Source organism: Lepidochelys olivacea (assembly GCF_965140295.1).
Source record: "Lepidochelys olivacea isolate rLepOli2 genome assembly, chromosome: 8".
NCBI lineage: Eukaryota > Metazoa > Chordata > Testudines > Cheloniidae > Lepidochelys > Lepidochelys olivacea.
In genome coordinates, this window is record NC_140418.1 from 1,265,414 (window position 1) to 1,279,645 (window position 14,232).

The following is a 14,232-nucleotide window of genomic DNA, read 5'->3' on the forward strand; positions in this document are numbered from 1 at the left end:
AGAAAGGATTGACTCAGCGAGAGGGACTATTCATAGATCCCAAGGCCAGGCAAGACCATTGTCATCATCGAGTCTGACCTCCTGCGTAACACAGGCTAGAGACCTGCCCAACAATAATCCCTAGGGCAGAGCTGTTAGACAAACAGCCCGTCTGGAGTTAAGAATTGCCAGGGATGGAGAATCCACCACCACCCTGGTAAGTTGTTCCAGTGGTTAGTTTCCCTCACTATCAAATTTTTTTGTCTTATTTCCAGTCTGAATTCATCTGGCTTCAGCTTCCAGCCACTGGGTCGGGTCAGACCTTTCTCTGTGGGATGGAAGGGCCCATTAGAAGTTTTTAAGGTCAGGCTTGACAAAGCCCTGGCTGGGATGATTTAATTGGGGATTGGTCCTGCTTTGAGCAGGGGGTTGGACTAGATGACCTCCTGAGGTCCCTTCCAACCCTGATATTCTATGATTCTATGATTATTAAGTATTTGTTCCCCATGTAGCTATGGATAGACTGGGATCAACTCACCCCGCAACTTTCTCTCTAAGTTAAATAGATGGAGCTCCTCAAGGTTGTCACTATCAGGCAGGTTTTCTAATCCTTCTGTCATTTTTGTGGCTCTTCTCTGACCTCTCCCCACTTTGCCAATATCCTTCTTGAACTGTGGGCACCAGAACTGGGCACTGGATTCCAGAAGCGGGTGCGTCAGTGCTGAATGCAGAGGGAAAATCACCTCTCTGTGCCTACTTGCGATCCCAACATCGCATTAGGTCTTTTGGCTACCGTGTCACACTGGGAGCTCATGCCCGTCTGATTAGCCACCATGACTTCCAATTCTTTGCCAGAGTCGCTGCTTCCCAGTGTAGACATTCGGGCTCAGGCTAGAGCCCAGGCTCTGAGACCCTGAACATCTGTCCGTCCATTTTTAGCCCTGCAGCCCAAGCCCTGTGAGTTCCAGTCAGCTGACTTGGGCCAGCTGTGGCCGGGACGCAGGGCTTTTACTCCAGTGTAGACTCACCCTTAGTGTAAGCCTAACCCGCCGTCCATCTCCACACAAGTCGCACTAGCCCAGGGTTCAGACCCAGGGTCCCAGAAACCCATGGGTGTGGAGGGTCCAAGCCTGAATCAAGCTGGGACCTGCGTTCAAGCCCTATTGCTTTGCGGTGGAGATGCAGCCACACTGGCCTTGTGCCCTGTGAGTTGGCCAAAAGTATCCCACAATCCCACAGGCTAACTTCTTTTGTCTTGTGGACAGTCAGGCTAGGTGGACTGTCACGTTCTCCCACACTGCACCTCAAACTAAGGGCTAGAGTGGCCACATTTTGGAAGGGCGCAAGGAAGTCTGGTGGTTGGACTTGGGCTCACATCATGCAATGTAGATGCTGGAGTCCCAGGTTGGGACCCAGGGTTCAACAATTCCTGACCTGAGGTTACAAATGAGTGTAGATGCTCAAGCCCTCGGTTAACAAACCCAGCGTCTGCTAACTCAGGTTCTACAAACCCTGGGCTTACACTGCAGTGTAGACAGCCCGTTAGAGCTTGTCTACATGGGGCAGTTGACTGAAACAGTTCCCTGTGTGGACTCTGTTCCAGACGAAAGGAGACTGTATTCCAGAATGCCGACTCTGCTCCCAAAGTCCTGCTTCTGCTTTCCTGGGGGCTTATTTCTGAGTAAATTCAGTAGGGCTTGAAGAGTTTGTTCTAAGCCCTAGACATTGTGCCAGGATGGGGAGAGGTGGGCTCCTCGCTGCTGATGTGATGAACGTTCCTGACCCCCGTGGGGTGGCTGCTCATCCCTAGTGAATGTCTGTGCCCTCCACCCCCAGGCACAAGCTCTAAAGGGCCCGTGAGTCTGGAATGAGAACTGAAGGACTCGAAAGCAGTTCCCATGTTCTGCCTTGGGTCTCTGCCCTCTGCTGTGCTTTGCTGCTCTTACCACAAACACCCAGCTCAGTATTCGGGAAGAAAGCCTTGTATTTTACCAAATACCCTGGCTGTTGACTAACCGCCCATTCCATTCTGTCCACACTGTCCCAGCCTTCCTGTTCCACAGTGAGTGACAGGAGACGCCATTCCCCCTCCCTCACTTCACGTGCAACTGACACCCTGCCATCAGTTTCCAGAGCACCCGCCGGAGCGCTGATGCTGCGCAAAGCTCCCAACGCCAAGAGAAGTGGCACTGATGCAGCAAAAAGAGGAACACAACTGGGGCAGGGAAGAGCTTCATCACTTCCCAGAGGGGCCAACGTGCTAGAGAATCTTTCCATTAATAGGATCTGCACAAAACCAGCCTGCTAGTAATGGGACTAGACAGCTCGGGGTGGGGAGACGCAGCCTGAACAGACACGTGCGAAAGGCAGGCAGCGTCGTAATGCACGGATGGCACTTTGCACCTGCCGAGTGTCCGGCATACGGTTATTGAGCCTCTCTACGCTATGGTGAGATAGACCCTCAGGCAAACATGCAAGGGACCTGCCCCAAGCCACTCAGCAAGTCCTGGCTCCCATTCCCGTGCACTGACTGCAAGACCTGCCTTGGCTGGTGGGCCAACAGCCATGCCAGTGGGGATGGGGACAAAGGACAAATGTGGAATCGTTTCCCAGGGGAGCACTGGAGCCTCGTGCAGGCAGGAGGTACCCGTACCCGGCTGTCCTGACACGGAGCTGATAGAGACAAGTCCATTCTCAGACGTGCTCTGCATTGCAGAACATTTCGGATTTCACAAGAGAGTGGCATGGCCTGGGAGAGATTACGAGGCTCCTAGTGTGCTGGGGCAGGGCTCCGTCTTTGGGGTGAGCCCAGTTCCCCAGAGGTGCTCTCTTTCTTGAGGGTCTCTTCTGAAAGGCCTCTCTAGGGATCGAGGTGGAGGGGGTGAGCAATGGCGCTCTTGTTCAGCGTTTGAAACCGTAGCTAGCAAGCGGGCTCGTGTGCGTGTGATGGAGTCGATCAGCAATGCTGGCCATGTTTCTCCATTACTCCTGCTGCTCTCGGCAGCACAGCTGGGTCTTCCCGTGTGAGCCCAAAGATTTCTAACAGGCCTGTCGCGCCAGATGGGCTCTCTGCTTTTGGAAAAAATAGAACTGATTAACACCTGAGCAAGTGCACACGGCGTCCTGAGACGGCGTTAAAGGAATATTAACAGCACCACCCCCATGGAGAGAGCGGCTCTCGCCATGCTGCAAACACCCCTGAGTCAGGAGGTCTCTGGGAGGCCTCAGGAATCGGTGCCAGGACACGGCTAGGCCACTGGTTCACACCCAGTCCAGGCTAAGGGTGAACAAAGGAGTCCCTGCTGGGGGCTGCTCGTGGGCTGTTGCCCAGTGGTTCATTTCTCCACCACTCCCAGGAGGCTGCCGGGCTGCATGTTGTGCGATGCGAAAGGCAGTGGCTAGCTCTAGTCACTGACTGGCCTCCTGGGCCAGCCACCAATTCTGCGGGTTCTCTCCATTCTGCACAAGCACGGAGCTCTGTGATAACAGACATTAGCAAACAGTAACAGGTGGACGGTACCTGTATCCTGGAGTCAGGCCTTTCTCCTCAGGAGCCTCGCTAATCCCAGAAGCTCCGATGCCAGGCTGTTAAACAGCTCTCATGCACTTTGTCCTGTAGCCAGGTTGCCCGGGTGTACTTACAGCAACATCTGTTTGTGAGCTGGAAACTCAAACATCCCTACCGGAGCCAGATGAGATATCGAAACACTCCCTGAGGAGCTTAGCGGGTGGCATGTCAGCAGGAATCTGCTGAGAGCAATTCAACCAATAGAGACAAACCTGTCGAAATTCTTCCTACAGATGCCTGGAGAGCAGGTCTGTGGCGCTGCTTGTTGGCTCCACTCATCAGAACGCTAGTCTGGAATGACTGCAGCAGCTACTGGCAATCTGGTGGGGGAAGCCCTTTCCTTTGCCAGCGCCTACAGAGTGCTTTCCCCTGAGATCTCACAGCATATGACAGTGGGGGTCGGTACCCCTCCCACATTTCACACATGGGGAAACCGAGGCACAGAGCGAGGCAGTGACTTGAGATTTACTGTGTGTGTCAGGGAGTCTGACCCAGCCATCCCAGCTCTTACCCAGGGGAGGGAACTGGAACTTTCTTGGAAGCGAGTCACAGCCCTGGTGGGAGGGGCTCACCGGACCCACCCTCTGACCAGTCAGCTCTTCTGTCTACCCGGTCCTTGATGTGGGTAAACAGGGGAGCAGTGCAGCAGCTGGCTTTATCAGGTCGTAGGCCGTTGTTCCATTTCACAGGAACTTCAGTTAAACCACAAACTTGACCCGAAGCCCCTTCCCAGGGGGCTGGTGGAAGCCTCCTGACAGGGCCACTGGTTGGCTTCAGGAAGGGTAGCAAACTCCCAGTTAACTCCTATCCAGCTTCTCGTCCACTGTAATCCCCATGTCCTTTTCTGCAGAACTGCCGCTTAGCCAGTCGGTCCCCAGCCTGTAGCGGTGCATGGGATTCTTCCGTCCTAAGTGCAGGACTCTGCACTTGTCCTTGTTGAACCTCATTAGATTACTTTTGGCCCAATCCTCCAATTTGTCTAGGTCACTCTGGACCCTATCCCTACCCTCCAGCATATCTACCTTTCCCCCCAGTTTAGTGTCATCTGCAAACTTGCTGAGGGTGCAATCCATCCCATCATCCAGATCTTTAATGTCGTTCATACTTGGCCATTCGCCTAACCATTCTGAAATATTGGGTACAGTCCCAGCCATCTTCCGTCACCATGCCCAAATCCTGTTCATACTTCTGAGCACAGGCTCACCATGAGGGCAGCCACAAACCACAAGCTCCATGTTTGCTCAAAAAGCAGTAAAGAGGCCCACTTACTTCCATGCCACTTAGCCCTGCTGCTCCCACTTCTCCAGGTGGCCCACGAGAACCCTGAATTCATTGGGGGAGAAAAACACAACTGACATTAGCTTCAGGTGAATCAGAGGAAAGATAGTCTGATGGAGCTAAGCTGTTCTCAGTGGTGGAAGATGGCAGAACAAGGAGCAATGGTCTCAAGTTGCAGTGGGGGAGGTCTAGGTTGGATATTAGGAAACACTATTTTACTAGGAGGGTGGTGAAGCCCTGGAATGGGTTACCTAGGGAGGTGGTGGAATCTCCATCCTTAAAGGTTTTTAAGGCCCGACTTGACCCTGGCAGGACCAGTCTGAGTTGTCCAGTTGCCGATTTTGCAGAAGGGAAGACTCTGCCCATTGGCATCCCAGTGCCCCTTTTGTCTTTCCCATTCCGCTGCTGCCGGGTGGCACCGGAGTTTGAAACACGTCCCACCCCAGGTGCTTTCCAAGCCCTCGAATGCTGTCAGGGAGGGAGAAGCCACCCAGCAACTGGGTAACTCTTTCTGTTTGTGTCTTAAGCGCTCACTCAGCGACAGAGAGAAACAAGAAGTAGAGCTGGCAGAGGCAGAGATGTCCCGACCCCCATAGACGTTGACAAGTAAGTTGGTATGCTGACTTCTTAGAGCTTGTTTCTGTGCAGCCCGTCCCCCAGCCCATGTCTCTATTCCTGCCTGTTTCCTTGCAGCAACTTCCCCATAATCTGTGTTCTTCCCTTGGGGCTCATCACTGTGGTATCTAAGCCCCTTGATGGTATCTGGGTGTCCTCAGACAAGCACAAAAGAAATCTGTTTCTTTTCATACTCTCAATTCCATTCAGTTGATTTCAGCCAGCTCGCTGTGCCGTTTGGAAGCGTGGAGGGGTATCAGGTGGGCCAGTGCAGGCAGTGTGCTGAGTGCAGGAGCCCCGTGGAAGGGAGAGGGTAGATGGGAAGGCTGACAGGATGGCACCTGGACTGATGAGCTTAATTCACTTAGACTTCCAGAGTCGCAGTGGTTTTGCTGAATCTCTCCCTGTGCAGCTCCACCTCCTCCCTCCTACACAGAGACTCCGAAGAGAGGGTCTGACAGTGCCATCCCTGCCGGGGAAGCCATTCCGCCGTTACAAACAGTGGATGGCAACATCACGAATGGAATTAGGCTAATTACAGAGAGGACAGCTTCTGTTTAGACACATCATCTGGTAATCAGCACTGCCTGGAAAGAAAGCATCAGAGAAGAACCCACTGCGTAGAGTGTGCTGGGGGCTCTCCTTGCACGTACTGGAGAGCGTGGGGCCCCTCACTTCCCTCGGGTAACCGACACACCTCTGCTGAACAGCGATTGCTGTTTCCACTGCTCTGTCCCCAGTTATCGCCGGCCAGCCCAGATGGGCACGGCCGCTGACTGGCACAGGCCTCCAGAGTACTACCTGTGCTCAGTCCTGCGGACTGTGAAGTAGGGAGAGGGAAGAGAGACTTGGGCTGCTAATCGGACAAGATCAGCCAGCCCGAGGAACATGGCTCTCTGCTTTAACACGCTGGGTTTGCTTCTCCAGCAACATGTAACTCCCTTGTGCATGCCCTGAACTCTTCATTTCTACAGTTTGACAGGGTGTTTTATGGCTGAGCCATCAGCTGAGCTGATTTCATTACCATCCCACTGCTGCAGCCGCAGGGGACAGAGAAACAGACAGGGGAAACGGCTGATCACTCTGTTGTTTTGACTGGCATCGGGCTGGCTTTATGGGCGATCCCACTGAGCCAATGCTGCTCCACAGACGTGCCTCATCAGTGGAATGGCCTGGAGAAGTAAAACGCCACGGTGGGCGTAAGTGACAGCCCAGCTGCAGAGTGAATCGTAATGCACTGCTCTGCTTCCCTTGCCCGGCAGGTGTGAGAAGTGCTACCTTTGTAAGGCCCGGGTGCCGCTGGCAGAGTATCCGAGGCATGTGGACAGCTGCCTGCAGACTGCGAGGGACGCTCAGGGAAACCGGAGGCTGCGCAGTGCCAAGGTGAGGGTGGAGTCCAGCCTCATTCCAAGGCCCGGGGGGATTTGTTCTGCATCGGCTTTGCTGCTTGGCCTCCAGCGTGAGCGAGCATGTGATTGGCTGGGTGGATCTGGCTCTGCCCACAGCGGGGTCATCTATTGCCTTGTTACAAGAGCATCAGCGCACTCCAAGTGTGGGGGGAGGGCTGGGCCCGTCCTGCTGCACCCCAATCAGGCCAGTTCCTGGGTGACCACAGGTGGAATTGCTGGGAGGGAGGCACAGGCAGGGGGACAGGACTGTGAAAGGGAGCCCAGGCCATCTGCCACGGTCCCTGGGAGAGGCTGGGCAGGGCAGGCTGGGAACGGAGGGGGGCCCTCCCTGGCAGCCCCATGATGGCTCTGTGTTCTTCTTTGTCACAGGACGTTGGGCGGAGTGAAGGCAGACTCCTCAGCATGCTGGAGATGTCCGAGTGCAAGTCTGCAGGTGGGGCCATCACATCTCCAAAGCACACGCACCCTCACCCCCACTCACACTGTGGGGCCCGGGCTGTTTGACACAGCGTTGCTAGCCACGGGGGAGTAACCCGGCGCTGCCCCAGTATCAGCTGGCTCTGATCCCCCCCAAGGGGAGCTGGCTGTTGGCAAGCCATGGGGGAAAGGCCTGGGCCTGTATCTCTCCCCATATGCTCTGGGAACCCCACTGATCTCAGGGCAAGTGCTCCTGCAGGGGGCTCCCCTCTGCTAGGCAGTTGCTGACCCCTACAGCCCATCACCTCTCTTAGCACGGACAGAGCCTGGGGCCACGGACCAGAGCAGGCGGGGCAGAGGGACCCCAACCCAAGTGCTTACTGGAGCTCTGAGCCCATTGGTAACAAGGGGTCTCGGCCCCTCAGCCTGACCCAGTGGGCAGTGGCTGATTTCACCTGCTGCGCAGGCTCCCAGGGACCCGTGTGCAGGCTCTGTTGGAGCTGGCTGTGCCCTGCAGTACGTCCATGCCCCATGTCACCCGAAACGTGCTCCTGGCCTGGAGTGGAAGAGAGCTGGCAGCTGGAGGTGGGGGCAGGCTGTCTAGCCAGCCTAGGGTCTGTGGGGTGCAGTGGCCAGGCTCATCCCTAAGCAGATGGAGCGCTTGGGGTGGGAAAAGCCTCCCCAGCCCTGCTGCTGATGTGAAGCGGGGGCTCCATGCTCCTGGCTTGTCCCCATGTTGGGCTCTGGGGCCGATCCCCAGAACAGACGTGGCCCAGTCCCTAGGCATGCTAGTGAGCATTGTGCTCCGAGAGTCAGCCCCGCTGCAACCCGGCATCGCTGCTCAGTGCGGGGGACGGCGCAACCAGGCGTCTGGAAGTGAGATTCATTAGGGCTGTGTGTCTCCCAAGCATGCCCTGGGATGCAGCCTGCCTGCAGCCCGGGCTGCTCCTGCTAGCGAAGTGCAGTCGGCTGGTGTCACGGTCCCCTGCCCCACATGCAGGCATGTTGCCGCGGTCAGCAGTGCTGCTGGCCCCCAGAGACAGAGCTGCTGCGTCTATGTGAGGCTCTGCTGTGTTCTCATTGCAGATGCTGATGCTGGGGCCATGCTGGCAGCAGGAGGAGACCCGAGGTCAGCCAGGGCTTTGTGAACTGCAGGTTTTCTTCTCCCTGCTCTGCCCCGCCCTGGCAGCGTGGTGTCGCTGGCCGTTCTGGGCAGCGGTGCCCGGCACTGGCTGTGACTGTGTGCTGTTAATGCAGAGCCCACGGAATGAGCAGGGCAGAGAGAGCAGAGCTGGGGCCCTGAGCCCCCTTCTCGCGGCTCCTCTTGGTGCCCTGCTTCCACCAGCCCCTCAGCCACTGGGACAGGCCACTTTGCCTCTGGCTCAGCCTCAGTGCCAGCTTCCCACTTCATTCCCCAGACCTTGTCCCTTCCTTCCTGGATGCCAGGCTGCTGTGGGAGCCGGGGTCTTTGCTTCTCTCCCTTGAGAGCTCCTTGCCCAGGCTTGTCATCTCCTGCTGTCAGCAGTTTAGCCAGGGCTCCTGGGGAGTCATGCTCAGGGCTCCTTGCAGCTGGCCAGGCTCGGTGCTGGCCGAGGACAAGCTGGCTGGAGCCTGTGGCCAGCTGACCTGTTTGGAGGCTTTGCTGCAGAGCAGCTGCTCCCTGGCCCCTTTGAGGGCAGGGCGGCCCAGCTGGCAGAGTGGGGCTGGGGATGGGGTGTAGCAGGCAGGAGTCTGGGCAGGCAAATCCTGCAAGGAAGAGGGGTCGTTCTCCACTTGGGGAAGGGCAGGTGGAGGCTGGTTCAGGGATGGGGGAGCTTGGTTTGGGGATATCCTGGGCTGCTAGACTAGAGGACTGCCCAGCCCACTTCTGGGGCTCATCCCGGGCCCTTCAGCGAGCACCCAGGCCAACTGTGCAGGGGCGCATCGGGCAGCTCCTCCTTTCCAGCTGCTGACAGGAGCAACACCAGCCAGTGTTCGGGCCTGGAAAGGAGGCGGGCAGAGCAGCTTGCGGCGTGAATGGGAGGCTTGGCGGCCGGGCCTAGATGCAGCTCAGTGGTGGTGGCTTCTTGCCTGGTTTGGCATTTATCTCTTCATTCCCTCCTCATCTCCATCAGGCACACCCCGTCGGGGGCTGAGGAGGAAGCTGGGTGCAGCCTGGCCCGGGAGAGCCCCCTTCCACACCTGGCTTTCAGTGACTTGCCCATTCCACCCTATGTGTCCGCTCCCGAAGCCGCAGGCTACGCGGGGGGCTTCCAGCAGCAGGTGGCCTGCAGCCAGCAGCAGAACAAGGGCAGCCGGAGGAGGAGGAGGAAATTCTGAGGCTTGAGCCATGGAGAAGGGACCTCGGGAGACCCACAGCGAAGGGGCAGCAGGGCCGTAGCCTCTGCTGGCCTTGTGCAGTGAGAGCCCCGGGCAGAGCCCCTGCCTGCGGCCAGGCAGTGTGACGTGCTTGTGGGCCAGACTGGGAGCCGTGGGGCGGAGACTTGCTGTGGCGCGCTCTCCAGCCAGACACTGACACACATTTATGGGTGTGTTTATGGAATGGCAGCGACCCGGAGGAGCATTCGGTGTCTTTCTTTGGGGCCAGGGCAGGGAAGAGCAGCGTGGGATGCCCCAGTGACTAGAAATCTTGGTGCCCAGCGCTGGCCTGGGGCCACCCCAAAGGCTCTTGTACACAGCAGCCCTGCAGGACACAGTGCTGTCCCTACCCTGGCCGAGCGTGGGGCTGGGCTGTGCACGGGGCCAGCAGAGGATCCCAGCCATGGCTTTGGGTTCTCCTGAAAGCAGGAGGGTTTCCAGAGGCGGGGGTGGGGGTGCCGGGGCGCTGGCATTAGCTGTGCACCCAGTTGCTTGTTACATGAGGCTCTGGTGCCCTTTGATCCTCTCCTGCTCCAAAGCCCAGCGTGCTTCCTGGAGGCCCTGCAGGCTCCGTGGGGACTGCGGGGAGCTGGGAGAGCCCCTCTAAGCCCAGGAAATGCCAGAGCTTCAGAAATGCAGGGTGTGTGATGTGGCTGGCCCAGCCCTCCCGAGTCCCATGGCATCTGCTCAGGCATCCTGTACGGAGGCAGTAAGCCAGGGAGCTGGGTGCTGGTTGGGACAGGCATGGTCCCAGGAGTGGCTGCTGTCTGGGAATCAGGTGTGTGCTGAGAACTCTGCTGGTTTACAGACACTGACTGGCATGGCAGCCGATGGGCACAGACTGGCACAGCAGCCAGCAGGCACACCTCTGCTCCCCGCCCTACATTCAGCGGAGACTGCCAAGCTCAGAGGTGTGGGCTGGGCCAATGAACTGCTGCCCCAGCCCCTGGGGCTCCTCGCCCCGAGGCCCAGCTGTGCTCAGGAAGTGACCCGGAGGAAGGTGTGGCCCATGCTGGCCTTACCAAGGGCTAAAGGGAATGAACTGCTGGGCAGAGGGCAGGAGCCGCCCGGCTGCATGACCAGTGGGCAAGGGAGAGGGAGCGATTCGGGGCCCTCTGTAGGGGAGAATCCAACTGAAGTGAGCTGGGTTTGTCCTGCCCCAAAAGCTGGAGCTGGGGTTTGCCCTGAATGGCTGGCCCGAGGGATGCTGCCCATTCCCCAGGGTGTGTGCTCTTCCCGAGGTGCCTGAGCTTTCTGCTGTACCCCAGGCCAGCTGCCCTGCCCTCCCTGCAGAGCCAATGCAGGTAGCCAGCCCAGCCCTGCCCATCACCTGGCTGGCCAGGTTGAGCATGTGGCTTTGGGCCCAGTGCTGGGGAGCAGCTGGTCCCCTGGTGCCCTTGACAGATGCCACCTTCTGACTCTGCTGTTGGTTTCCCCCACAACTCCCCTCTGCCATGCCCACATCTCCACCCCCAGCCTCTCCCCGGACTGTGGGGAAGCCACTGCCATGTCTTGCCTGCCCTCTGAGTGGCACAAGGCCCATGCCCCAGGGGAGGCACCATCAGGCTGGGCAGGGAGCTCGAGCTCCAGGCTCCATTGCAATGTGTGGAAGGGGGCTGGCTGGGGGGAATGGGACTGACTGGAAGGCAGGGCCCCTGGGCCATGCACCCACCCCATCCCGGCAGCCCCTCAAGGCCGGGGAGCAAAAGCCAGACTGCCGTGACAGCCACTGGGAAACGTGGCTGGGAGCCTGGGCAAAGCTGGTGCTTTCTCTCCCCTGTTCAATTGCTTGCAGCAAGCACAGAGGGGGGCGGGCTGGGGGAAGTCCCAACCCCCCTCCGCCCTCCGCCCCCCCCCAGCAGGCACTCTGCGCAGTGGCAGCAAGGCTGGGGCGTGGAGCAGAACGTGGTCCCTGTGAGGCTGTTGTCAGCTCTTGGCCGTGCTGGCTTCTGCCCCAGGACGGCTGCTGCCCCTCACCCGGGCTTTCAGGTTTCTGGCAAGAGCCCCAGCTGCTGGCACGGGTGGCCCCAGGCAGTGTACGCATGGTAGCCAGGGCCCAGCTTTGGCCTGGGGCCATGCCAGAGCCCCCCCAAGCCCGGGCCAGAGCTCTTCCTCAGGGTTCTCCACCCGCGGCAGCCCAGCCCCCCACTGTTGCTGGCTGAGGCCCCTGAGTTGCTGGAGCAGGGGTGGGGGTTCTGTGTCCCTGCCCCGTGCCCCCTGGTTCCGTCAGCTCCAGCAGAAATTCTGGGAAGGGGGTGACACCACATCTAGTCCCTGGGCCCCGGCTAATGGGGACCCTGGCAGTGGCTCTGGAGTCCTGGACCCGGGAGCACGCTGCGGGAGGATGGAGCATGTGCGACCTGGAGGCAGCCAGTGTCCCTGCCCCTGGCACCAATCCCATGGATCTGGTGTCCCAGTCCTAGCACATGGTCTCTCCCTGCCCCCCCAGGCAGTGTCGGGGGCCGGTGGCGCCGCTCCCCGGTGCCTGGGCAATGGAAAAGGGCAGATTATAGCGTGTTAAGCCCGGGGTGGGTCACCCCCCACACCAGCTGCTGCAGTTGGCTCTGGAGTAGGGGCAGCCTCGGGCTGGCTCTCCGCGTCTCAGCTGGCCAAGGAGGGGAGCTCAGCCTCCTGGTCTCGTCCATCCTCTGCTGTGACCAGAAGCCGATTAGGGGTTTGTGGGGCCCTAGGCAGAGCAAGTGGGGGTCCCACCCCACCCCTTCCACTTATGGTTCTCCCTGTCCTCCTCCTGCCCCCCATCCCAGCCCTCCTGCCAGGGGGCTGGGCCGGGGCGTGGGGGCACCCAATTGTCTGGGGCCCCTGGGCATGGGCCCTGATGGCCCAGTGGCTAATCCGTCACTGGCTGCGATGGCTGCCAAGGGCCAGGGATACACCCCCTTCCCTGACTCACCCCACACACCCCCAGGGGGCAGGCCCACAGATTCCGCTTGGCAGGCTCTGGCTTCGTGTGCCAGCTCCCCCCAGCGGCAAGTGCTGGCAGAGCCAGGGCAGGCCCACATGGCTGGGTAGTGCCCCCAGCTCATTAATCCCACCGGGCCTGGGCCACTGCCCAGCCAATCCCTGGCCAGGCCAGGAACCAGAGCCATGCCCAGGGCCTGGAGGGGCTCGGCGTCTGAAAGGCCAGCACGGGCCTTTCCCCCGGGCTGTCACCTCCTGGAGCCGGCTCTTGGGGATGCTGTGGGTCCCAGCTGGGGCCAGCTCTGCTTCAGCCTCAGCAGCGACCATCCCCAGCCCTGCTCCCACTGCCGGGGGAGGCAGCTGGTTCCTGGGGTTTGTTCCCAGCGGCAGTCTGGCTTCCCTCCCTGCTCGGCTGGCCTGGGGCAGACCTGAGCCAATGTCTCCCAGTGGGACAATCCCCTTCCGCTCTGTGGGGCACAGCCAGTGACCCCTTGTCTGTGGAGTGACTGCAGGGCCCCAGCCCAGCGGGGGCCAGGCTCAGCCCTTGCAGTGGGGGGGTGCAGCTATGTGAGGGCCTGTGACACAGCAGGGAGTGGGGCAGATTGACCTGGGGATGTTGCAGGGGAGTTTCATTGGGGAGGGGAGCCTTCTGTTGGGGGAAGACACCTGAGCCAGGAGGGGGGTTGGGGCCAGGTGACACCTGCCCAGGAAACTGGACAAAGGCAGGAGGAGAAGCTGGGGGGAGGCTGGGGGAGATGACTGGAGGGGTTTCCAGTTTTGGGGAGTTGGCTGGGGAAGAGGAGGGAGCCCCAAGGCTGGGGTCTAATCTCCCTGCCCCCCAGAAGGGCCTGACTAAGGGATCCTGTTTATGCCTGCAAGCTCTGGGTTGGATTGTGTTCCTGTCGTCTCTAATAAACCTTCTGTTCTCCTGGCTGGCTGAGAGTCACGGTGAATCGCAGGAAGTGGGGGTGCAGGGCCCTGACTCCCCCTCACACCATGACAACTGGTGGTAGCGGTGGGATCTACGGCACTGCCTGCAGTAAGTGACTGGGGAGCAGTAAACGAAGGGGGATTGACAGGGACCAGGCATGCTGAAGCTTCAGAGGGAAGCGGTTTCGGGGGGTGGAGGAGCTACGGTTAACCCCAGGGAGTGGTGACCTGGAGAAGGGCTGGCACACTGGGGGGTCCTGGAAGCCGTGGGGAGCTGAGAGCACCCAGGCCTGCGAGTGGCCAGCAGGGAGATGTACGCTAAGTGCCTTATGAGCCACCTGGTGGAGGGGGCTGCGCACTGGGAGGCTCACCAAAGAGCAGCTGGTTGCCCAGCTGGAGGAGGAGGATCACTCGGATGACCCGATCCCTGTCTCTGAGGGAAGCCGCCCAGCAGAGGCAGCGTGGGCCCCACTGCCTGACCTGGCTGGGAGGGGTCAGACGGCTGCCGAGGGCATCCCGAGACCCCTCCTAACTATGCCTGGGGAGGAGCCCACTGAATACCGAGGGCACCCTGATCCTGGCAGCCAGCCAGGGATCCTCCCAGCAGAGCTCCCCATCCTTGGAGCGGAGGGGGCTGGAATGGGAGAGGGAGATAAAACTGAGAGAGCTAGAGGATCACGAAAGCAGCAACAGCATGAGCTGGAGCTGGCCAGGCTGAGGAGCAGCGAGCCTCCGGCTGCAGTGAGTGAGGGGGACCCA

At 59.4% G+C, this 14,232-nt stretch overlaps 1 protein-coding gene across 4 annotated transcripts in view; it reads left to right on the forward strand.

Moving 5' to 3' along the window:
- UIMC1 (ubiquitin interaction motif containing 1) overlaps window positions 1-13,476 on the forward strand; it is a 59,789-nt gene extending 46,313 nt beyond the window's left edge. For 3 of the 4 annotated variants that reach the window (XM_084637703.1, XM_084637702.1, XM_084637704.1), the window contains 5 exons: window positions 5,353-5,431; window positions 6,703-6,823; window positions 7,219-7,282; window positions 8,353-8,395; window positions 9,381-13,476. In XM_084637703.1, the coding sequence (XP_084493829.1) occupies window positions 5,353-5,431; window positions 6,703-6,823; window positions 7,219-7,282; window positions 8,353-8,395; window positions 9,381-9,585 (512 nt within the window). In that variant the 3' untranslated portion in view covers window positions 9,586-13,476. Of the gene's footprint in view, window positions 1-5,352; window positions 5,432-6,702; window positions 6,824-7,218; window positions 7,283-8,352; window positions 8,396-9,380 lie in introns of those variants that run through there. The other variant, XM_084637705.1, reaches the window with a different exon arrangement.
- The last annotated feature ends 756 nt before the right edge of the window (window positions 13,477-14,232 follow it).